The sequence below is a fragment of the Malus domestica genome, chromosome 13 (assembly GCF_042453785.1).
Source record: "Malus domestica chromosome 13, GDT2T_hap1".
NCBI classification, from domain to species: Eukaryota; Viridiplantae; Streptophyta; class Magnoliopsida; order Rosales; family Rosaceae; genus Malus; species Malus domestica.
The window spans coordinates 15,176,579-15,202,797 of NC_091673.1; the positions used below are offsets into that span (position 1 = coordinate 15,176,579).

The 26,219-nt window shown below is 37.5% G+C and overlaps 2 protein-coding genes across 10 annotated transcripts; both read right to left on the reverse strand.

The window, feature by feature from the left end:
• Positions 1-8,982: 8,982 nt before the first annotated feature.
• Positions 8,983-11,027, reverse strand: LOC103453076 (transcription factor MUTE-like). The gene is made up of 3 exons (XM_008392614.4): positions 10,675-11,027; positions 10,113-10,556; positions 8,983-9,472 (listed from the first exon to the last, which is right to left on the reverse strand). Exons 1-3 carry the CDS (start codon positions 10,936-10,938, stop codon positions 9,395-9,397), a joined length of 786 nt encoding a protein of 261 aa, XP_008390836.3. The 5' UTR covers positions 10,939-11,027; the 3' UTR covers positions 8,983-9,394.
• A 3,272-nt stretch (positions 11,028-14,299) lies between these two features.
• On the reverse strand, positions 14,300-24,633 carry LOC139190365 (dual specificity protein phosphatase 1-like). 9 transcript variants are annotated; one of them, XM_070810504.1, is made up of 7 exons: positions 24,554-24,617; positions 18,172-18,323; positions 17,361-17,511; positions 17,113-17,248; positions 16,528-16,642; positions 15,942-16,087; positions 14,300-14,576 (listed from the first exon to the last, which is right to left on the reverse strand). In XM_070810504.1, exons 3-7 carry the CDS (start codon positions 17,466-17,468, stop codon positions 14,551-14,553), a joined length of 531 nt encoding a protein of 176 aa, XP_070666605.1. In that variant the 5' UTR covers positions 17,469-17,511; positions 18,172-18,323; positions 24,554-24,617; the 3' UTR covers positions 14,300-14,550. The 9 variants fall into 9 exon arrangements, with proteins under 9 accessions (XP_070666605.1, XP_070666602.1, XP_070666607.1 ...); XM_070810501.1 differs by having other exon boundaries at positions 16,528-16,648; positions 17,680-18,323; positions 24,554-24,571; XM_070810506.1 differs by having other exon boundaries at positions 14,300-14,573; positions 24,554-24,570.
• Between the last annotated feature and the right edge of the window lie 1,586 nt (positions 24,634-26,219).

Below are 26,219 nucleotides of genomic sequence, written 5' to 3' on the forward strand. Positions count from 1 at the left end.
ACTTTCTCTCCTTTCGAGTCAGACTCAGTCGTAAGTAGTTGTTTCTTTCTTCTTTTCTCTCTCCTCGCAGCGTCGGACTCACTTCCACGTTCACTTTTGCAGCTGCATATGGATGGATGGTGGCTGGTGTTGGCTGTTATTGTGACTGATGATATCAGAGAAGGGTAGTGATTCTCGTGCTGGTTGTACACATGGCTTTTTATTCTTTGATTGTGGCAGATGATGATGATGATGATATGGGTGGCGTTATGCGCGGGAGCTTTGCCGGTCTCGACTTTATTGATTTTGTGTGTGTCTCAGTGTTCGTGTTATCGTCTGTCAGAAAATGGAATATCATTGTTAGGCTATCTCCAACCGAATGGTCCAAAGGGCCAAAGGGTCAAAAAGCTGAAAATAGTCTGAAAATCGTCTCTAACCGAGGGCTAGACCAAAGGGCTCGTGGGCCCCATTGGACAAAAAAAAGGCCAAGGGGCCAACCAACTGACCCAAAGCAGCCAACCCTGGGCCGGGTCATAATTTTCATTATTCCTGTCGGTTATATTCGACAACATTGTACTTATTCATGTTGGTTATATCCGACAGGGATGGTAGGCCAAAATTTCAAATACAACAACTAGTTACCGTTGGATTCAATTAATTTTTTGGGCCAATTTTTATTTATTTATGCATTTAATTTGTAGTTTTTAAATTTAAGTTGTAGTTTTTAAATATAAGTTGTAGTTTTTAATTTTAAGTTATTGTTTTTAAATTTAAGTTTTTGTAGTTTTTAAATTTAAATAATAAATTATGTTTTGCCCTATGGTCATTTGGCTCTCGGTTGGATACAATTTTTTGTGACAGGACTAAAACGAGCCCTATGGCCCTCGGTTGGAGATGGAGGCAAATATGACCTTGTACTGTTCATTAAAATATTAATATCTTGGAGGTCAGAGGGCTAAAATGAGTCCTCTGTGTAACATTCCACATTGCCCAGGGGAGTGGATCATGTAAGCCTTATATGTATATTCCCATTTCTACCTAGCACGAGGTCTTTTGGGAGCTTACTGGCTTCGAGTTCTATCGGAACTCCAAAGTTTAGCGAGTTCGCTCGAGAGCAATCCCATGATGGGTGGCCCACTGGGAAGTTATCGTGTGAGTTCCCAGAAACAAAACCGCGAGGGCGTGGCTAGGGCCTAAAGCAGACAATATCATGCTATGGTAGAGTCGAGCTCGAGATGTGACAATTTGGTATCAGAGCCAATCCCTGGCCGGAAGTGTGCCGACGAGGACGTCGGGCCCCTAAGGGGGGTGAATTGTAACATCCCACATTGCCCAGGGGAGTGGGTCCTGTAAGCCTTATATGTATATTTGCATTTCTACCTAGCACGAGGCCTTTTGAGAGTTCACTGGCTTCGGGTTCCATCGGAACTCCGAAGTTAAGCAAGTTCGCAAGAGAGCATTTCCATGATATTCTCGTGTGAGTTCCCAGAAACAAAAACGTGAGGGCGTGGACAATATTGTGCTACGGCAGAGTCAAGCCTAGGATGTGGTGGGGGCCCGGTCCGAGATGTGACACTCTGGCCATCCTTGGGTTAGAGATGGTCTTAGGGTTGGAGTTAGGGTTGGTTGTTGGTTGCATCATTTGCATGAATGCATGAAGTGCTCCCTCCTTAGTCGAACCCCTTTGTTTGCTAAATTCCCTTTAAAAGCTTTGGTTAGCGATGAACTAATTCAAATTGAAACCTTGGGGTTCATTTGCTTGATTATTATTATTTTATTACTGAAGAGAGACCAGGGTGAACAAATAAACATTCTTAACTATTTGAGCTACAATTTTTTTTACTAATTATTTAAGTTGCACCAATAAATATTTTCATGTTCTACGAGGTCCTAAACGCAAACCCTAAATCTTATTACTTCATATTCAGAAAAATAGTTGGACTTTAGGGTTTATAACTTAATTGGTTCTGGACTTATATAATATAAACCCGTAGTGTTAAAAAAGCTTAGAATAGGCTAAATTAATTTGGTTAGAACAGTAAATTTGACCAGATTCAGACAATGGAGTACCAAATACAAATACAACTGGTGTATGCATATGGGTTCAACAAATTTTGGCTGCTATTGCAATAATTTGAGTGCAAATTTCAGAGCAGTTGGACCACCTGGTCTGGGTTCGTTCACGGTTCATATGCTTGTTTTTTCCCCTAAATGTTAGGCCTACAATTAGGGTTTTATTTGCAACTACAGATTTTTGGCCCTTACCTCAGTCACAATCGTTTGGCGCGCACGTGATACAGTGAAAAATGAAATAAAAGGTAAATTCAATCAAAGTGCACTTGAATTTCAAAAGCACTTGATATTTGATATGATATTAGACAAAATGCTGCCTCCTGCAATGCATCAAATCATTTAAAATTACAGTTTAAGATTTACCATGTGGGAATCATCAACATTCCTTAATTAATGGGGATATCTCTGGTCGATTTGTAATCAAAGATGAACTTGTTTAGGGTTTTTCTTGAGTAAGTTAATGCAGAAAGTACATACTTTTATAAACCACTTGTCAAAATCATATTTTAGCGAGTACGTTGACGTATTGAAGTAAATTCGCATTGTTTGGCCATCAAATATTTACTTGAAAAATAATAGATATTTAAATGATGATTTGACACCTTAATAATAAAGTTATATGATTATAATAAGATTGATTAGAATTAGATATTGAACTTGTCTCAAAATGTATGTCATTGTATTTATATAAGCCAAATATCAAACACTTTTCAAACAGTAACCAACAGAGACAACTACCAATAAACCGACGAATAGTTATTCTCTAAACCTTGATTTGAAACTTTGCTTGTGATTAAATTTGTTGTTCACATGGATTCATAATCAATAACTCAGATACTCAGAGAGTGGGTTCTTGAGAGCTAGTTGTTTCAATCATTGTGCAACAAAATATCAGACAATCCACAAGGCATGCAGGTCATGTGTCACACAGTAAACTAATAAACAGTACTACTTGTGAATTAGCAATCATCAAGTTGAACGCTCACGATCTTGATGGCGTGCATTATCACTTTCCTTCAAAAGCAATGGACCCATTAACCCATTTAAGCAAACCACAGTCTTAAGATAAAAAAATTAATAATCGGGATTACGGGATGAGGGTCCAGGTGATTTGAAGAAATTAAGAAAGACACAAGCAGCTAATTAATCACGGATTTGTGGCTTTTGTGTTGCTTTCTGCTGCTAATTGAAGACTTGATTGCGATTTAACTTAATTAATTGTAATTTTATTCACACAAGTAACGATGTAAGTTGTAACATCAATAGCAATCATAGTGTGTGCGCGTCTAATGGGCCATATGTAGCCCATTCTAATCAGTTGTTTTTGAGAGTTTTTGTCTAAAGAGTGTTCATAATGAAAGATGATTACAATAGGAAAGATATCATATATTTAGAATCCTTGGCCAATACTCTTGTTCTATAAAGATGTCACCAATGTCCAACATGAAACTAGTTATCAAAACACATCATTCGAGATGGCATTAGTAAGTATATTACTCTTACTGACAACTTAAGATATCAAATACTGGAGTTTCGTTCGCTTCGACTTCCCTTTTCTACAGGTATTGGGGTCTTCAGATGAAGGCTGAAATCAGGTGATCACTTCCGGCGGTAGCTCAAATTGGAGAGGATTAGAGGTCTTCTCCCTCATTCCTTGCAAACTCACGGCTTTCTTTGATATAAAACTAATGTCTTTCACTAACTTTTCAACCAGAGTAATTACCTCACACCATTAGATAGCTCGATATTGAGCGCCTCATCAGTATATCTCGCAACCACCTTCTCTGTTAACTAGCGATGTATATCTTTTTAACAACAGTTATTCGCTTAAAAAAATCACAATTTTGCCTAATAAATTAGGTTTTTGCAATGGTTTTGATGGAAAAAAACAAATATATATTTTTTCTTTCTAAGAACCACACACTCATTTTTTTCGTTCACAACTCTATAAATACTCAACCATACGTTCATCAATTTCCCACCTAATTTTTCAATTTTGGAGGAGAGAAATATTGATGTGCCAAAATGAGTTTGTGTTGGAAGAAGATGAAGAAGGTAGTCTTTTTATTGAGGGCTGATTGCATTTGTGAATGAATGTGGATAAAATTACACGTGATAGGAAATGGTACCCCCGAGACATAGTAGAAGAAATCTTGTCAGAAGTAAAACTAATAGAATTGAATGCGTTGTTAAGGAAAGTAGCGGATTTAAGTTGAAGGACCAAACTGCAAATTGAGGTGTAATTCAAGAACTACTGCAATTATTAAGCCTGAATTATAAATTATGATCTTAGCTCTCACCCCCTAAAAAAAAATGTTTGAGTATAAGATTTGATGCCACTTAGTACTACGGTCTGGTAATATTTCTCTTAACTTCTAAGTGACAGGTCTTAAGTTCGAATTTTGTAGATGATGAATTCGATACCAAATTAGGTTGCTCATTATGTAACTTAATCAAACTTCTCCCTTCCTTTAATATAAAATATATCGTTATACTTAAATGAAATATTTGATAACGTGGCCCTTAGTCCTTTGCCTACCCATTAGATTTGCTCCGATATCCACTCCACATTTTCTTCTCTTCACCAGCTCTCATGACTTTTGATCTGGATTAGGTAAATTTATAATTTGGCCACTTTATCCTTACCGTTTATCCAAGAGAAAACACTATTCTATTAATTAAATTTATATTTGCTTTACATGTTTACTTATTTAAAATTGGTATTTAAATTCTTTTGATTACTAAGTTTTCATATGTTGTTGATGCACAAAACCGGAGGTCTTTGAACAACGTAAATCCGACCGTGAATCTGTAAGAAATGTAAATAACACAAGATGTATCGTGCTTCACCCCAAAGTTTGGGCTACGTCCACATTGATATTGTATTTCTGAGGGAGAGAGAGAGAGAGAGAGAGAGAGAGAGAGAGAGAGAGAGAGAGAGAGAGAGCTTCTGAGGGTGAGAGGGCCTAGGAATTGGCCTCCCCTAATGAGGAGAGTGAGGGGTCATTTTATAGAATAAGGAATCCTCACTTATTACATATTTGCCCCTTCATCTATTACATAATTACATTTGAGTCCCCCGAGTATTTATACGAGATCTAAATAAGGAGGCCTTAAGTATGGTACAAACAGTAGTCCCCCAAGTCTTCAGTCAAAAGAGTATTTTGGCTGGAGACTTGAAATTCAGTCAATGTGTAGACTGAAGTAACTAGATGTCGTCTTGAACTTATACTTGATATGAGGCGGTATTTAACGTGAAATGATGCTCAATTAGAAGTAGCACGTGTTGCGAGGCTACTCTGCTTGTGGCTTATGTTGCCTTGGTTGGCTCGCTCCTCAATACATAAGTGATGGGCTAAGAGTTGATGCTCGCGGTGAGGCGGTTGCTCAGCTGGCAGCGATGCTCTCTAATGATGGTGAGGGAGTCCCTTTTATAAAATAAGGGTTCGCTCCTCAGTACATGAATAATGGGTGAACTCTAATGAAAGTGAAGGAGTCATTTTTATAGAATAAGGGCTCGCTCCTCAATACATAAACAATGGGCTGAGTCCCCCAAGTATTTTTCATGAGGCCCAGTTGAGGTCCAATATATGGTACCTAATGTAGTCTTCCAAGTCTTCGGTCAATACAGACTGTTGGCTGGAGACTTCAAATTGAATTCATGTATGGGCCGAAATGGCGGTTATTCGGAGGCGGTATTTGTATACCCTGCACTGAAGCTTTGTAGGTGAAGCTTTGCAAGTGAAGCTTTGAAGCTAGAGCTATGTAAATGAAGCTTTTGAAGCTAGAACTTTGTAAATGAAGCTTTTGAAGCTAGAGCTCTGTAATTGAAGCTTTTTGAAGCTAGAGCTCTGTAAATGAAGCTTTTGAAGTTAGAGCTTTGTAATTGAAGCTTTTTCAAGCTAGAGCTTTGTAATTATAGCTTTTTTTATGCTTGAGCTCTGTAAATGAAGCTTTTGAAGCTAGAGCTCTGTAATTGAAGCTTTTTGAAACTAGAGCTCTGTAAATGAAGCTTTTGAAGCTGATTGACATGAGTGATGCTCATGAATGTTTATGTTGATTGACATGAGTGATGCTCATGGATGTTGACATGAGTGATGCTCATGAATGTTGACATGAGTGATGCTCATGAATGTTTATGTATGATTGATATGAGTGATGCTCATGAATGTTTATGTATGATTGACATGAGTAATGCTCATGTATAATTTGAAGTACTTGGCGTACTTTTGATCACTTGGTTGGTGGTAATAGCGGCAGGTTGCCAAATAATTTTGGAGTAATGGGTGTACTTTTGATCACCTGGTTGGTGGTAATAGCGGCAGGTTGCCGAATAATTTTGGAGTACTGGGCGTACTTTTGATCACCTGGTTGGTGATGTTTTGGGTTTATGGGCCTTCCCCCTCCACAACATGCCAGCCCATTTATTTTGGGCTTTGGCGTTTTTTTATTTTTTTATTTTATTTTTTTATTACCTTCTGATGAGGTTTATACAGATGTTTTCGAAAGATAAGGAAAATAAATTACATCATTAAAAAACAAGAAAAGTAAATCACATCATTCTGGTGGGTGTTTACTCCTTGCTTTTGCAGTGTGGTTGTTTATTCCTTGCTTTTGCTTTTGTTTCCCACTGCGCCTTCCTCTCTGTCGTTGCGCTGTTGTCCATTTGTAAAAAGCATCTTTGGAGGTCATCACTCATGAGCTCCGCGACCACTTTCTTTGGAGGTCATTAACCCACATGTACTTGCATGCACCTGGTTCATTTAATCATAGAGAATTAATTGAAAGCATCGCCGGGCAAAAACAAAAGCAAAAACATACCAATATCAGTCTCCCTTTTTCTTTTTCTTTTTCTATTTTGTTCCCACTGCCTTTAAACCCATGGAGAGACAAAAGAGACAGAAAAGCTGAAGCTCTCCGCAGGATCCTGGAATTTTGAACCAAAGCACTTTGCCCAGCCATTTTCAACTATGTACTCAGAAACAGTTGGAAGAGCACGGTACCAAGGCATGGCCAGAGGAAGCCGGAGACGAGGAAGAGCAAGGTCCCAACTTTGCAAAGTTGCTGCATAGCTCAAATTCAAGAAAGTAAAATTCATGCAGACAGGATACAGGACTGGGAGATAAAGAGCTGTTGCTTTTCATAAACCAGAGAGTGTATGTAAATTCTTGCAGTTGCTAAACACTTTTTCGAGTTCTGAATGCTGAAAGGGTGTGAGCTCTTGCCAGAACGAGCCGGTGCCTAACTCGAGAAGTTAAGGAGCATGATTGAGAAGACTTCGTAGTTGGTCCCAAAACTCGGTCCTGGGAAAAAGGGTGTGAGCATGATGAGGCAGAGAGCGAGGGAGTACTGGAGAGAGGGGGATCTCTTCATCCTCTTCCCGATCCGGGCCGTCGCAGCCGTCCTACGGCTAAAGGTCGGTCGTGTTCTTGAGCTCGGCGGTTCCGTCGCATCTTCCATGCAGGTTCTCGTAAACTCCACCTCCAGTGTAAAAATGGCGGGAAGTTCTCGATCGACCTGACCTTGAGCCTGACTCCGGCGAACAGCCCCCCATACAGCATCTTCGACTTAGGGTCGGGGTCGTCGTCCAGACCGGGGAGCAATGGATCTGAGCATGGATGCTTGCCGGCCGTTTTCTTAGAAACTCCGGGAGAAGCTGAGGCAGTAGTAGATTCACTCCGTGTAAGAGCAGACGTCGGAGCTATTCCAGGTGGAGGTGAAGTTGAGAGGGTCGGAGAAGATGGGGGACTTCCAGGCTTGGAGGGCAATGTAGGCTTGGCGAAGCCTTGGGTTCTCAAACTGGAGGATGCTTGGATCTATTGCTTTGACCACTTCATCAGTATCAGTAACAGATGGTAGGTAGACAGTCAGTCGCATGTGTCTCTCCATTTTTTTAGTAACCAAACGAGTTTCTTTTATTTCTTTCTGGGGCTTAGTGGATCTTTTTCTGGAAAAGCCCAGTGAGGTTTTTTGGGTTTCTTGCAGATTTTGCAGATTCACGGTGGAGGTGAAAAAATGAAAGAGAACCGACACAACTTTTCGTATCGATTCCCACAGATGACGCCAAATGTTGATGCACAAAACCGAAGGTCTTGGAACAACGTAAATCCAACTGTGAATCTGCAAGAAATGTAAATAACACAAGATGTATCGTGGTTCACCCCAAGGTTTGGGCTACGTCCACACTGATATTGTATTTCTGAGGGAGAGAGAAAGAGAGAGAGAGAGAGAGAGAGCTTCTGAGGGTGAGAGGGCCTAGGAATTGGTCTCCCCTAATGAGGAGAGTGAGGGGTCCTTTTATAGAATAAGGACTCCTCACTTATTACATATTTGCCCCTTCATCTATTACATAATTACATTTGAGTCTCCTGAGTATTTATACGAGATCTAAATACGGATGCCCTAAGTATGGTACAAACATATGTTATTATTTAGTACTACGGTTTAGTGATATTTATTTTTACTTGGACGATAGTAATCTTAGACTTGAATCTCATGAATGACTAGTGTGAAACCAATTTACTTCCCTCATCCCTTAATGTTAATATATTATTATATAAAAAGAAAAGAAGTAAAAAAGGAAAAAACAAATTTCTCCCACTAATTCATGTGTATTGGAATCATTCCAACTTCTTGACAATTACTAATACATACTAAACAACCAAAAAAAAAAAAAAAAATTGCGACTCTCACAATAAACGTGTCATACTTTTTTGATTCTTGACTTCTTCTATTTCAAATAAGTAAATATGTCATCAACTCCACCTCCTAATCATGAGATAGGTCCTTACTAGTTAAATCATGAGTTAAGAATGATGCTCCAATCAAATCCTTCCAAGATACACAATTTTTTGTTTTTGTTTTGATAAGACGATAGCATTAGTAGTTAGATATTAGATTAAGTTGACAAGATTTGAATTCACACCGAAATACAAAGACACAACACCTTTCCACCATGGTAGTAAATGGCCACTTGTCCAAGTTACACAATTAAGAGAGCTGGTTATTCTTACTAACAATTATACTTCTTGAAACATGCTACACCTAACACTTTGTTTAATAGAATTAGTTTACTCTATTTTTGAGTGTAACTCATCCATGAACAGACATGCCTACGTGGCATATCATGTAATAGAGTAAAATAATTATATCAAACTAAGAATTCATAGGTATAAAGCGGTACTTATTATAGATATGATTTGACATCTCAGCAGGTATACATTTAAAGTGAAATAAACGTTTATATCCTTTCTCATATGCCTATTATAACAAAACCATTAGCGTAACTTCACCACTTGATCCGCACCCAAGCACGTTATTGTATTTGTATGTCGACGCCCGCTTAATTTGCGTCTGAGCGCACACTTTGTTGAACTTCAAGTACTAGTTCTTCTACGCTCAACTGACACTCCAGCCCTATCTGTAACAATCCCCAAAGAAATTCATCATCAAATCCTCGTTCGGAGAAAAATTTTAGTGCTCAATGTTGTTGAATGATAATTACCAATAACAAAATGATCACACTTTCAATTTTTCTCCTCTTACATCAATCTTTATTTGAATAAATCAAACAGAAACAACGAATGATTAAACATAAGCGTATAGAGAGACAAAAGAGTGTGTAATTATCATTTTCCTTACCAATATTAATATTTGTTAAGCAAAATCTCCATTCATCAGAGAGCATGCCTGATCATTTTACAAAATTAGCTAATAACATGCGACTCCTGGAAGCTAGTCCATATTCTATCCGCAGGTGATCGCATATAGTACTTCAGTTCATTTTTCTGTTTCTAGATAAACAAGTTAAACATCAGTACTATTTATTTACAGCTAGCTAATATAAGACAAATTTGGTGATTTGATTAATAATTAATTAGAAACATATTTGCCCTAAGCAGCTCTCGTTGTCATGATATGTAGTGGGCGCTCGAGGGTAATTAAAACCCTAACTTCCCAACAAAGTTTTGGTCGTAGTTTGCAACTGAGCACAATTAGAAGTGTTCAAAGATTGGGTTTCCAGAACTACATAAAGAGGTTTGATGATAAAACGTACGTACCTTGATTACAAAAGAGTATAAAACAGTGTCTTCCATGCTGCTGATGTTGAGATGAAGGACATCAAATGAAAGCCTCTCGAGAACACCAATGATCTTGGCAATTTGGCCAGGTATTCGCTGAGATATTATCTTCATCACCACGTTAGATCCCGAGATCTTTGCTTCGACGTCAGCCACCGGAGAGTTGCAACTTGCTCCTATAGCTAGTTCCTTATTGATCACATGGTGATGATTTTCAGTCCCCAAATTAAAATTAAAATTAGGGTTTTGATGAAGTTGCGGAGCCGTTGGATATTTCTGAGGCAGTAGGGCTACTGGTCTTGGGCTTGGATTAGGGCTAGGGCTTATGCTTTTTCTTCTTTTGTTAGATTCCAGAGTCTGTAAAACTTGATGCAATTCCTTGATGAATTCTATCACACCTCCTATGATTGATGCTTGGTCTCCCTAGTACATGTTAAACAATTAGTTAATTAGAAAATAATTAACACCGACTTAAGTTAATCATATATAGTATACAAACATAGAGAGAGATATGTATCAAGTGATTATATATAAGATATACCCTTTTGATGTAGAAACAAGGGGTCAAAGAGCGTAAGACTTTGAGATGCTCATTCATCTGTTTTCTCCTGTTCCTCTCCACAGCTATGTGAGACATGGTTTTGATCTTTAAGCTTATCTTCTGTGCAGTGTTTCTTTCAACCACTTTCTTTTTCTTCCACATATGTATCAACTTAAAAACTATGCTATTTATATGATATACATTGAAAGAAACCCACACATACAAAACACCTGTTGGGTTGATATTAAATGCTATAGGTCGCATTCTCGTGAAGTTGTAATTTCTACTCTCTCTCTCTCTCTCTCTCTCTCTCTCTCTCCGTGCGAGTTAAAGAAGGAAGAGTTAGAGTTGAGCTTTATCTTTCCCATGCACACATTTATCTACTATCTACTCTTTAACTCTCTATCATGCGCATGACATGCTCACCTCAGAAATTTTCTTGGGACTTGAAGATTCACCTTAGAAGTTCTTTGTGGAAATTGCGTACTATATTCGAAGAAGTATCCTAACTAAGTATTATTGGTTTGTTTGTTACGTAAGCCTTTTATTGAGTTTATCTTGGTGCAAATTCCTCTTATATGCCTTTGTAATAGTCATGAAGTGCATTCAAATCTCTTTATCTAATATTTTTGTAGTTTCTTCCTTACTAACTTGGAAATCCCTCACCCCAACATAACTTGGAAAATATAAGCCTTATAAGATGTTTTTAGTGGAAGAGGGCTCAAAAAACTTAATACTTTAATAGTATTTACTCATCATTTCACTGAAAAATATAGGAAGACTATATTTTTGTACCACATTAGTATACCATTGATGTAGGTCATGTAGCAAGAAATGTATACATGTTAAGTCAATTAATTAATTTATTTATATGATTAGATAATTGTATGAATGACTTGTCACATCACGTGGTACACTAATGTGATATAATTATGTGATACATCATGAAATCTGTTATGGTTAAGCCAATATTTTTTGAGTACCTATGCACTAAGTGGACGCATATATACTTGACGTTATATTTGATTCAGTTGTCATCGATCACTCAATTAATTTAAGCATTGAGTTAATTAAATTTACTGGTCAAATATGTGTTACAATAATGAGGGTTAAATGAACATTTATATGTAAGGATTCAATATAGGTTTACGTATTTATCAAATTCTTCCCGCTGGTCATCTGCTGAATTCCGTTCTTTGTTTTGGTGGGAAAATACGTAGCTTGGCTATACACATATTATATATAAGACGCCTGGATGATACCTGAATCTTGCGCCGGAGACTTTATGAGACACAGAGAATGAATGTCCCATCGTCGTCAAACTACTACATACATTCTCATCCCATTTTATCAATTACTACTACGTGAATGGTTTCATGCCCAAAACCATTCAAAATTTAAGAGAGAGAGAGAGAGAGAGAGAGAGAGAGAGAGAGAGAATCCTCTAGACTCCAGAACTATATTATCTCTGTCTTTCTAGATTTTAGAGAGTCTCAGAAATTAAGTAGGTGACTGGGTGTTTAGGGTAATTGATGTGTTGTAGGCTTGTAGTTAATAGCATTCCGTTACATCAAGACAAGGAAGAAAAACATATGTTTTTATATCTTGATTGGAAAAACTTTATGACAATATATATATATATTTGCATTTCGATCCCGCCAAGGCTTCACTACAGCAAAATCGACGACCCTGTAATCGATTGGGCCACGTAATAATAATTTCAGTCCACGTCTCAGGTTATTAATTCAAAACCGATCGATCTTGCAAGCGGTGATAAATCACTGGCCCCAAAAAAACAAAAAGAAAGAACTTTCATGGCAACTTTATATAAAAACACGTACGAGAATCCACGACGAATTATTTGATTTTGGCATGAACATAGCTACTAGCTAGCTTTCCATCTCCCGCCAATATCATTGATACCAGTTAAGTGGTTAAAATTTAGAGACAAATCTTCTGCAGTGTTTGATAATTGATAGTATTTATTGGATAGTAAAGAGACTGGTGGGTTATGGCTAAAGAAAGATGAAAGATTGTTTCAAGATACGTACGCCTATTATGCTTAATTAATTGGTCTTATAACTTGTGTGTAAAGCAGAATTATGAAATAATCTTATGAACATAATGCATCATATGACCTTATGTCTTTTGTTTGTAAAAGGTTTGTACACTCCTAAAATAAACCTGAAACACACTAAGGCCATCTCCAACTGAAGGCTGGCCAGATGGCTCGTTTTAGCCATCTGGCCCTCCAAGATATTAATATTTTAATGAACAGTATAGGGACATATTTGCCTCCATCTCCAACCGAGGGCCATAGAGCTCATTTTAGCCCTGTCATAAAAAACTGTCTTCAATCGAGGGCCAAAGGGCTATAGGGTCAAACATAATTTATTATTTAAATTTAAAAACTACAACAACTTAAATTTAAAAAACTACAACTTACGTTTAAAAACTACAACTTAAATTTAAAAACTACAAATTAAATTTAAATTTTGTAAAATAGAAGTTATAGAAAAAAATAGAATTTAAAAATAGAAGTTATAGGAAAAAAATTTGTAAAAAAAAAAATTCAAAAATAACGGTTAGCAAACGTTAGCTAGCCGTTGCATTGAAAATTTGGCCTAGCATTCCTGTCGGATATAATCGACAGGAATATATTATATTGTTGTCGGTTATATCTGACAGGAATGCTCAGATTTCTGGCCTAGCTTGGGGCTGACTGGATTGGGCCAGCCTTTTGGCCATTTTAGATTTCGTGGGGCTCACGAGCCCTTTGGCCTAACCCTCGGTTGGAGACAATTTTTGGTCCTCTGGCCCTCTGAACCCTTCGGTCGGTTGGAGATAGCCTAAGGATAACAAGAACACTCATGTTTTAAACTAAAAACATAAACTGCATAATTTTGTTCTTAGTGCTTTGGTTGTCAATGAAAAAAGGCTTTAGAGAATACTAACTTTTTCTTACAGCACTTGTCTATGACTCGTCAATTAATAGAGATTTAATATGTGCTCATTTCTGCAATGGTTCAACAACCACCACCATTCATAACCATATAACACTTGGTTTGCACCATTTCAATAAAGAGGCACAATTTCATGTGAAAAATGTCTTTTCATTTGAATTCAATCTCTAGCTTGTAGAACATATTTCTGAAGTGTTTTTTATGCTAGCTGTATCAAAGTTTAAAGTTTAAAACCGACTAAACACCCCTCTACCTTCGGAAAGATGTGAAGATTTTGAATTTCAAAACAACTTCAATCGGTCCTTCAACATGCTCCGACTGTTCACCTTGCAAGGTTTTATCGGTCCGACCAGTCATTCGACATCGGTCCAACTAGTCGCCCCTGTTGCTTCTCTCAATTTTGAAATCCTGCTTCCATCCAACTGATCACTGTAATAATTCCGACCGGTCACCTCTTTAACATTTTTGTCTTGAAAAACTTCGGACGGTAATAGGTGTAGGCACAAAAGATATCGCGTTCTTATATTCTTCTTCCTTTCAATTCCCTTCGATTCACTCTCACCCTTTCCTTTGATTCATACATACGTTTTGCCAAAACAGCATTGTTTGGTGTTTGTATTTGTTGATTGGTATTTATGTACAAATTAGCATCCCTGCTAACATCACAACGAGACAGTACCACACTGCTGTTCTATATATATATTGCGACGATTTATACAGAGTGCAATAAGAATTTTATTACATTACTTACAACCTAATCATTCATATTCAACTTTAAATCCAGAGCACATCCTTTTCTTTTGTAACAAGTTAACAACTGTGAAAGTTCTATCTATACCACCGAAATTTCATCTAATTTGGGAACGTATATATTCAAGCGAGGTTCTTCAACGCTGGAGGCCAACCATGTAGATTACGTTGTCTTGTTCTCTTCATCTGCTTCAGTTATATAAAGGAATATCCAAAGCAAATCACAAAAAAACCAACATCAGTGCTAAATATATAAACATGGAACATAGAATATGCACAAACATTACTTACTTAAAAGCAGAAAACCTAGATCTTGACACCACATAGTTCAGGTGACAACTATGGATTTTGAAGGCAAAACTTTTGCACAATAGTTTTAGGCTTATTTACGGCTGTCCCCCTGAAACTCATACTTGTTCTCACTTTGCCCCGTAAAATTCATTTTTTCTCACTTCTTACAATGGATTATTTTTTGGGGTTGGAACTGGTGGTGTTCAAAACCCAGAATCGCAGAAACACGCAGAAGACTAGAAAAGGGGGAGAATGACAAATTCGACATGAACCCTCTAATTGCCTTTGTTTTTCTTCCTAATCAACCAAATGGGCCTTCCACCATTTGATTATCAAGGGCAAAAGGTATGCAGTTTTAAAAAAACCACAAATTACCTAATTAATTAGGTTCTTCTCTATCAATATTTCAACATCAATCCCCGTTAATCATACTCCATACTTCTAGGAAAAGAAATGCAGAACCTAAATACAAATGCCTTCGGAGTTCGAATCAAATTTGTATGCTTTAGTTTTTAAATATTTGCCTGGTGTGGGTGGTGGCTTGTCTCTTCACAAAATCCGCAGGGTGGGATGATGGAAGGCAAGGGGAAAGAACCTGTGTTGACGAGGGAGGGTATAGGATCCTGATGGACTGCCATGGAAGAGTGGAAAGGAGGGGACTGGAAAATGGAAGAGACTTCCACTGCCAAAGACGAAGGAAAATGAAAGGAAAAAAATTATTAAAGCTGTGGCACTATATTGGCCCTTATATTTCTTTCGAGGGACTAAGATTAAAAGCCTTGTATAGTCTTTTATGGGAAAAGTCATGCAGAGGATCCTCAAGTGGGTCCCATTTGTGGCAGATCAGAAGGTTTAACACATTTTTTACGGATTTGGATGGAAATCGGGCAGTGATAGATATACTAACATGAGATCAGTTTTAGCTTAAATCTTGCTGCAACATCTGCATGCTACACTCAATATGTGCATTGTCATCCTTACCCTTTTGTGAAGCATTTCCTTCAAAACGTTCTTTAGGTGTAGTGAGAATTAGCCCCCCTAAAAATCATCGGCAATTTTAAAGTAATGCCAACACCAATATAATTAGAATAAACTATATGCTCAAATTCAGGAGTTCAGGCCAGCAGGAAAATGCTATGTTATGGTTTGGCCAAGGAGGAGATCTTTCAGTAAAATGAAGCCTATGCTACACTGGTTCAGCTACTTAAGGCGGTAATTCATGAACCTTAGTCGGATTAAATGAGTAATAAAATAATGACTCACCACAAAGAGACCTTTCAAAGCTCTCCAGTTGTGAAATGAAACCAGCATTAGGAGATGCCTGAGGTCGTCTGCTCTTCACATGTTCAAGAGCTTGAGATATGCTCATACCATGCTTTTTCATCAGATATGCAACAATAATAGTCACACTGCAAGGAAAACAATTAATAAAGTCCAAATTCAAATAATATTAGTAAGCAAAGTGTTTCCTTCGGAAGTATATTTTCTTCTATGCTGTACAAATCTCCTAAATTAGATGGTTTGGATTTGGCTTATTAGAATTGATGCACATTGGACAGAGCTTGGATCTGATCTAGAATGAAAAAAAAAACTAGGCAAAACTACATAACTCTTGACCTTTAACTAGTTAAAACCAGCAATTGAAAGCCCAAATTGTTTTCTGTTCTAATATTAATAACAGAGATGCAAAATTCTAGAAAATTTATGCTAAAACATTATTTCCTTATCCATGTTGTATCAAAGAGATCAACAGAACCTTATTTGAAGGATTCACTTAACCAATGACTTAAATTAGGACAGCAAAGAAGACAACGTGAAAGCAATAACCTATACTGGATGATAAAATCACCTTCTGGATCTTCCCACAAAGCAATGAACCAACACACCACCACCAGATCTTGTAGCTTCGTCAATATAATCGATGCACTCATCAAAGTGCTGTTTTAGATCTGTGCAGACTCTGTCTGGAACTACCACAATTTTGAAACAGCACCAAAAGATAAATACGAATTCGGTTCTACTATCTCACACCTTGGCATGAAACAGCAAATATGACCATGATTATGAATTAAACACTTGTAGAACCAAGGCATTAAATACTTGATAAGGTGGGGTCTTGGGGTATAGAATCATGATTGCATACTGCAGTGGAATGCTATTCTAGAAGAAAGAAGACCACAAACGATGCACAGATTTACTTATGCGTTTCACATAATATATGCTAAAATCATTTGAAAACCACTTATGATCGACTAAACAATCATCTCAGATAAAAAAACAAATGGTTATATGCCAGTACAAGACTGTGTAACAAACAATCAACTCTGAGACAATAAATTAAAGTAAAATTATCCCCAAAATGTGGAGGGTAGTTTAAAAACCAAAATGACAAGAGCAACCGAATTGCACCATATCAGAGGAACAACATTCATACCATTTATAACCTTATACACAAAATCATTTGGATATACAGGTGCCAAAGAATTAGCCACAGTCAAAATGTGTGTGATGTTTAAGTTTTTCAGTTCGTCCTTGTTATTTGCAGCTCCAATGGAACCCAAGAAGAGACCCTGCAAAATTAAAACAATAAGAAACAAGTGACCCTAGCTGCGGAAAGCAGGGCGGTAGAAACAATGCAGAGTGAATGACCAAAAACTGATCGTAAAATTAAAATCTAGTTACCTCTTCAATTTGGCATGGAACGTTGTCCTCTTTAGAGCATCTTGTCACATGTATAACTCTCAACAATGTTGCAATTTGTTTCTTGAGGGATTCGTCCATCGGATCCATTGCTAATCACTGGAAAACTTTTCACTCTTGTACACTAACTCCCCTGCAAGGAAAACAACCGAATGATAAGCCGAGCAAATGTAATTTTGAACAAACTATAGATTCCCCAGTTTAAACTTTATATTGCATTATGCTCAAATAAAAGAAACCCAGGGAGCAATAACTAACTAACTGACGGAACAGATAAAATAAAAGTTGGTAAAGAACATACGAGATTCGGACCAGAATCGATCCCAATGACATAACACCGAAACTAAATCTGGCTCAAAACACGAACTTTGACTAATTTCTGAAATACCATCTTGACAACAAAGCAAATCAAGTGCCAAAAGAAGTAAAATAAAAAAGCTCGCATTTTCTTGAGATGATTCAACATTGGACTGTAAACCCGGATGTGAAGAACCGATGATCAATTAAACAAACCATAGGAGCAAATCAAATCACCATAAACAATTTGACCCATATGAATTGATGCTTCTATTAAAAAATACTATGAATTTAGCTTTCAAGGGAGCTACTTTCCCCGATCATTGACTTGTTCAACAACCCTAGAAGAACAAAATTCAGATTAAATTGGAAGAACAAACATCTAGATCAGGTGTGGTGTGTGGGAATTAAAAAAATAAAAAGAAATAATTGACAAAGATTGAAGAATTGGAAAGAAACGAGAGAATTAAAAAGGAAAATCGAAGAAAAGACTCACTGAAGAAGCTGCGATGTAGGAAAATTGGGGTCCGAGAAGGAGTGCGTCTGTTCGTCGCGCGCATTTGATCACTCTGTTTCTCTTCGCCCTCCCATATAAAAGTTAGTTTTTCATCTTTCATTTAATACTACCCTCTCTGCAAGCACGCGCATCTGAGAAATATTTTTTAATCATATGCGTTATGCGCCTCTTAAGATGATATGTTATATTAATTGATTTCTTTCTCATACCGCAATCTAAAAATAAAATATAACATACAATTATAAATAAAAGAAAATGGAATATAACTAAGTCGCGTGTAAAATACGTGATAAAAGAAAGGCTTCTTGTACTCGCACAAACATATTCAAAGAAAATTCAACATACAGTTGCAAATAAAAAGAAATAAAATATAATTAAGTCGCATATAAATGTGTTGATAAGCTACAATATATTTTAGGGAACTTTAACGAAAAGCACCCGGTACTGTTCACTTTAACGAAAAACCACATTTTTACACTAAAAAGTCAATCATGGTACTATTCACTTTACCCTTTATTTTGTCCTTATCATTAAAACTCAAAGTTTTCAAGTCCTTTTCATTAGTTTTCCTTATATTTTAACCTGCCATTCAGGTTCTTTGGAACATGATAAGCTACAATATATAGCCATGGTAGAATTTCAAGTTGTTGCGGAAACCAAACCAGCACGCAGCCTCACATTGACTCCCTGCATTCCATCCTTATTATTTGAAATTAATGAAGCTATAAATATTTTGGACAGAGTAACATTTAGTTATAAAAGCATATAAATTCAACAACAAAAGTGAAATGAAGTCAAATGAATGAAGGCATGCATATCATAACTGTAGTTTACAAACTGTCATGGATTACACACAAAAAATAAACTTCAAAGGAAGTCCAAATTGATAGTTGATCGGTTTGGGAAAGAGTGGCTAATGTTGAAAATTTCAATCGAAGATTCATCTCACAGCGCATCACCGAAACTTGTAGTGTTTGAACCAAGTCAAACTCCATAAGTTTCGATGATGCGCTGAGCATGCGAACGTCATCTAACAGCCCCTCGCAAGCTGGCAGGCTGTGGAACAACCGGAAGCTTGGAGACAAGTAACTTAAACTGAGACGACGACAGGCCTTTGGTGAACAAGTCAGCAAGTTGGTCTTGCGAACAAATATAATTAACCAATAATTGACCACGAACAACCTTCTCCCTGACATAGTGATAATCAACTTCCAAGTGTTTGGTGCGTGCATGGAATACTGGATTAGACGCCAGAGCTATGGAGGAGACATTATCGCACCAAATTTGAGGACAAACCAGATGCAAATGCAGGTCCTTGAATAAAGACCTGAACCACGATAGATCAGCCGTAGTGTATGCTAATTGCCTGTACTCGGCTTTAGCATTAGACCGAGATACTGTCTTTTGCTTCTTAGAACTCCGGGAGACAAGATTGGAACCAAGATATATACAAAAGCCACCAGTGGAATGCCGAGTATCCGGATTCCCTGCATAATCCGCATCAGAAAAGGCACTTAATTGAGTAGTTCCAGGCTTATATAGAAGACCATGAGTATGCTTGGCCTTCAAATATTGCAAAATCCGTTTGACAGCCATCTAGTGAGTAGTTTTTGGAGCATGCATAAATTGGCACATTTGGTTGACAGCATAGGACAGATCTAGTCGTGTAATGGTGATGTATTAGAGTGCTCCAACTACACTACGATACACCTCGAGTTTGTCATACGGGTCTCCTACATACGCACTGAGCTTGTGACCAGATGGGACCGGGGTGGATATTGGCTTTGCTTCAGTGAATTTAGTGTGAGAGAGCAAGTCTAATGCATATTTAGACTGACAAAGATGCATAGCAGTCCTATAATATTTGACTTCGACACCCAAAAAATAATGAAGAAGATCGAAATCTTTCATCGAAAACAACGTCCCCAGTCGCTGAATCAATCTAGATATTTGATGAGGACTATTTCCGGTGATTAGTATATCATTAACATAGATTAAAAGAATCAGATACACACCTTGTTGTCTGAACGCAAACAAACTGTAGTCACATGTGGATTCTTGGAAACCTAGTTCAAGCAGAAAATCTGAGAACCTCTGAAACCAAGCCCTGGGCGCTTGATTGAGACCGTAAATACTACGTTGAAGTTTACACACATGAGTAGGAAATTGTTGGTCAACAAAACCTGGTGGTTGGCGCATGTAAACTTTTTCCTTCAGAAACCCATGCAGAAACGCATTTTGCACGTCCAGCTGCCCGACATGCTATTTGTTGGACACGGCAAGACTTAGAACAAACTGTATCGTACTGTGCTTAACAACGAGACTGAAAGTCTCACTGTAATCCACACCAGCATGTTAATGAAACCCATTGGCGACAAGTCGAGCTTTATGTCATTCAATTGAACCATCGACACATCTCTTCAAATTGAACACCCATTTATTAGGCAGCAGATTCATTTTAGGATGATGAGGAACCAAACTCCAAGTTCCACATTGCTGCAGTGCATTAAATTCTTGAATCATTGTGTTCCTCCACTCCTGAGACTTAACAGCTTGACTGAAACACGTTGGTTCAACAGGTAATTTGTCAACAGTTAGATGCATAGCGTATTTGGGATTGGTTTTATGGATTCCTGACTTGGAGCGTGTAGCAATGGAATGGTGTGAACCATTGGCAGGGACAGGAACCACAGGTTCAGAAGTTACTGCGACTTGCTCATTTGATGGTTGGAGAGGCTGGGGAATATTGGAGGACACTGGTATTGTAGGACAGTTTGGAACTACAATGAGGTTAGAGTGTGTAACAGATTCAGAGACTGTCGTGGCGAGAGAGAGTGGAATGGGATGGACTTCTTGGGCAAGTGGTGGTACGGCCAGATTAAGGTGAGGTGGTGGAGGCAAACTATGGCTGCTAGGGTTATCAAAAGTGAATAATAGGTCCAGGGCCTGAGTATTACCTGAAGCTGTGACGTTTTCTGAAGGAGATGTGAGTCCCTTAAAAGGGAAGCAGTCCTCATCGAATAGGACATGGCGAGACACGTAAATGCGTCTGCTAGACAGATCCAAGCACTTGTAACCTTGGTGATTCAGTGAATAACTTAAGAAAACACATGGTTTTGATTTTTGTTGAAGTTTATTTTGCATATAAGGCACTAACCAAGGAAAACACCGACATCCAAAAACCTTTAAAATGTCATACTTTGGTGTTTTTTGGAAAAATTTCTCATAAGGAGACACATAGGACAAAAGTTTAGTGGGCAAACGATTTATCAAGTAAATGGCAGTGGAGCAGGCATCAAACCAAAATTTGTTAGGCATGTGAGATTGAGAAAGCATGACTATAATTGTTTCAACAACATGTCGATGTTTGCGCTCGGCGACTCCATTTTGTTCAGGGTGTTTAGGACACGAAAACCGTTGTGAAATGCCATTATTAGTGAGGAATTTTTGAAAGGCATGGCTTTTATATTCTCCACCTTCATCACACTGAAGGGTTTTAATTTGCAATTAAGCATTTTTCGACATTGGCCTTAAATTTGACAAAGATTTGGAACACTTCACTTTTGTGTTTCATAGGAAAAATCCAAGAATAGTGAGAGTAATCATCCACAAACAAAACATAATAATGAAAACCTTCATTTGAAATAATAGGAGAACACCACACATCAGAGTGCAACAGTTGCAAAGGAAACTTAGAAACTGACTCAGACAATTTGGAAGGTAACTTAGTACTCTTGCCTAAGGGACAAGACTCACAAAAGCTTACATCTGAAGTACCATGAATTGGTACCAAATTATTTGAAATTAAAAACTTAATTATAGAATTGGCAGGGTGACCTAGCCTTGCATGCCATGTATTCACTGAACACCGAAGCCCTACAAATGTAGATATTGGATGTTTGAGTTGTCCAGTGCCACATGGAAATGGATATAATCCATTCTCACATCTCCCTCAGAAAAGCGTCTTCCGGGTCTTGAGGTCCTTAACAAGGAAAAAATATGGAAAAATTAGTAGGTAGTAATGGTTGTCTAAAGTGAACTTATGTGCGGAAAGAATGTTTTGGGAGGCAGTGGGACAGTGCAGGATATTAGGCAAATCAAATGAGCAAGTTGAAGTATGTAATGTATTTGAACCATTACGTGAGATAGAAATGCCAGAGCCATTACCTACTCTCCCAATAGTGTCGTTACCAGTGTATTCTTTAGGGTTAACCAGATTCTGAAGATCAGGAGTAATGTGAACATTGGCGCCTGTATCCAACAGCCAGGTACCATTCTTTTGTATGTTGAGAGAGACAGGAGAAGATGCCATTGCTGTGAGCTTTGTTGCTGGAATTCTGCCTTCAAAGGCAACATTCATTATTTGATAACAATCAAGGGCCGGATGGCCTGGTTTGCCACAGATTTGGCAGATAATTCTATTACCATTAGAGCCAACGCGTTTGCCGTTGCATGGCATAGTGCGGACAGTGTTGTTGTTACGAAGACCAGTGCCTCATTAGTTGAAAGTGTTACCTCGATAGGATGAAGATGCATCTCTTCCAGTCTCTCGAGTGCGGCCACCACCTCGACCGCGAGAAGCAACAAATGCATTGACCTGCGCAGATTCACCAAAGGAGCAGTGTGCTCAGCCATGCGACGCTCAGTTGTTAATAGCAGAGCTTCAAGAATAGGGTAGGTGATTGGTGAATCATGGTCTTGAGCTGCACTGACAGTCATCTCAAAGGCAGGTCCGAGATTGTTCAACGCAATCTGAACAAGTTCATCATCACTCACAGGTTGCCCAGCTAGAGCAAGGTTGTCGGTAATCGCGTTCATGCGATCTAGGTAATCCGCCACAGTAAGATCATATTTCTTTGTCTGTATCAATTCATTTCGTAAGAACAAAATCCTTGTTGGGAAGTAGAAGCCTACCTTTGCTCGAGTGCTTCCCAGGTGGCCCGAGTAGTCCTCTTGCTAGCCACGACAGATAGGACAGAAGCCGTCAAAGATCCATTTATCCAACTGAGGATCATTTAATCCTGTTGAACCCATGCAGTGTACACAGGGTCCACCGTTGTTGAACCATCCAGATACTTGGAAGGGGACACCAAGGTACCATCAACATATCCCATTAGATCTCGGCTTTTGAGAATGGGGAGAATTTGAGCCAACCACAGTGGGTAGTTGGTCCTGGCAAGTTTGATGTTGATGACGGTGGAAAATAGGTGGAAGGAATGATTTGAAATGGGGTTGGGATGAGGGTTTGAAGTGGAGGAGGTAGGGGTAACATTGTTTTCAGCCATTGGAGCGTGGGGAAAGAAAGGAAAAGATCGATGTCGTTAGACAAAAAAATGGCTCAATACCATGTAAAACCTACTAGTTCAATGTTTCACTTCAATTGCATACCCAAACAATTGTGGGATGCATGTATTTATAAACTGTCATGATTACAGATTGGGTTTGAAAACCCTAGATACAAGGAACTTTCGAAATTCAAAAATACAATCAGAAACCAAGGAAAGGATTACAACCACAGGTTCAGATTACAACAGAAAATCAAATAACCAAACATTCCTATAAACTAGGAACAGCTGAAAGGATAGGAGTTTGAACCAAGTCAAACTCCACAAGTTTCGGTGATGCACTGAGCATGCGGACGTCATCTAACACAAAGACCACCCCAAAAATCTCATAAGAAAACTATGCCAAACTACCATTAACTGGACAAAGTTGAGTTTCCCTTACATTTTGATTTAGAGTCGACTATTATGTATAAATTTCCGGAGGTCTCTTTATTGAGCTTTAAGCATCTTCCCAGGTTTAGTCCTCGTTTTTCTCCAAGAAATCAAAACCTCCACATCCTTTTTGGTTCTTTGATTAGTGTAATATTGGGCTTCTCAAGTATCTTATAACTAAGCAACAAAAATGCGCTTCCTAGTTTCACATTGCTATTTTTTAACAAAGAACCCTAAAATATTTTCAAAGAAAGGCTTGAACTGGACAATGTAACATACGGTAACTAGTCTGATAGAACCTTTACGATTATAACCCAGTAATGCAAGTTTCTAGTAGATGAAACCTAAACTTCTGACACCAAACATAAAAATAGCAACACCAAAGAATTCTAAAAGTAAATATATACGGAATACATGGGTTATATAGAAAACCAAGAAAGATACAATCTTGATGCAAAGAAAGCAAAGTTAAAATACCAAGAGCAAGATTATGCTTCTATTAAAGAAAAGAAAAGTGAGATCCATAAGAATATCTACAAATCTAATCCAAGAACGGAAACCAAAACCCTAACTTTCTCAGAGAAATTTGGACAGAAAAATCGTAGAAAGAAAGCAAGAGGAGAGATATACCCTAAACTCTGTACCTGGCTCTAGCTGTAATTGCTGGTGATGAATGCTTGGGAGAGAAAAGCTTTTACCTTTCACTCGTTTTTGATTCCTGTAGCCACAACAGACATTCAGACTCCCTGCAAAAACCATTCTATTTCAAATAATCACATAATATCTTTGCCCTTGTCTTCTTAACCCGAAATCATAATCTTACAAGAAAAAAGAAACCCATGTTTGTTCCGGTCAGAATTTGCATTATTACTTGAGATAATCAAAGGAAAATCAAAATCTGTCTCCAACAAATTTTTCAATAAGCAATAAAATCAATTGGGCAATCTATGAGAACGCAATTAAATTGACAAAAAGAAATCAAGCATTAAACTGGTAAAATTAGTAGATGTGAAATGATAAACTAAAGAATAATAATTAAATTCTGTTTACCAATTAGAGGATAATCTGCATAGATATTAAGGGTACAAGTAGATAAATAAGGAGGGATGAAAAAAGTGAGAGAGAGAAATCAAACCTTGTTGAAAATGGCGGGGTTTAAAAGGGGCTCTGTCCCCTCCTACGCTTTGCTTTTTGGGATTTGATGTGGGTTAACAAACTATCAGATAAATACTCAACTACACACCGTATGAAAATATTATTTACAACAAAATAATATTAAGTTAGAGAATTATAATCACTATAAATCAAAACTCCATTGACGCAATGCAACAGACAAAATTATGATGAATAATCTAGAAAGTGTTATACCTGTTGAAAAGACACCTTGCATGTAGAGCACAAAACCCAGAACACAAACAACCAAAAGGGGGAAATTTGTGATATTATTCAAGGTATTAGGCACTCCTATTAAAAACTCATGTATTAAAAAGCACAACTGAATATGAACGCAAATCTAATTCTGAGTCATCAAAGCAAATAATTCATACACAATTGAAAAATATGTATAAATGGGAAGAGAACGGAAATTGAAAATATGAATTACTAACCTGATGGTTTATTTGATTTTCGGAGAAGAATTTTTTCCGAAATATCAGATCTTCACCAATCTTTATTGTTGATTTTGTCGAACTCTTTATGTTGGAATAAATTGAAACCACACACTGAACTCAAAAAGACAAAAATTATTCCCTTTCGATCATCCAACCGTATATTGATGATATGTGGGTAGTTATTGTTGAACTTCCCACTAAAATCACACATCAGATCATGGGAATTATTCAGAGAAAACTGCTAACATGTTGGAGTCGTTTTCTCCGTCATATTTGAGGGTTCAACACGTACATGTTCTCTTTTTTTCCTTTTAACTTTTAAAACATTTTTTTAATTTTAGTTTTCTTTTCCAACTTTTCCGTTTGCACTCCTTTTTTTTTCTTTTTCTTGTTGTATTTTTGTTATTTGTTTCTCTCACTATGTAAATGTTTATTTTTTATTTTTAAATACAGTTTTTTTTTTACCAGTTTGTCCTTATTTTTTCATTTTTTTGGATTTCAATTGTGAAGAAAACAAATGAGTTTTCTTGACATTTCTGAATACTTCACCAAACTGGTCTTCTCCCTTTATATATATATAGATTCATTTTTCCCGGATGATCTGTTTGTATTCCAAGTTGTCTATTTTTGGAAAGTCATTCCCATCTTCATACTCTCCCTCTTACAAATCCATACTACTATATTTTTATACAAATATAAT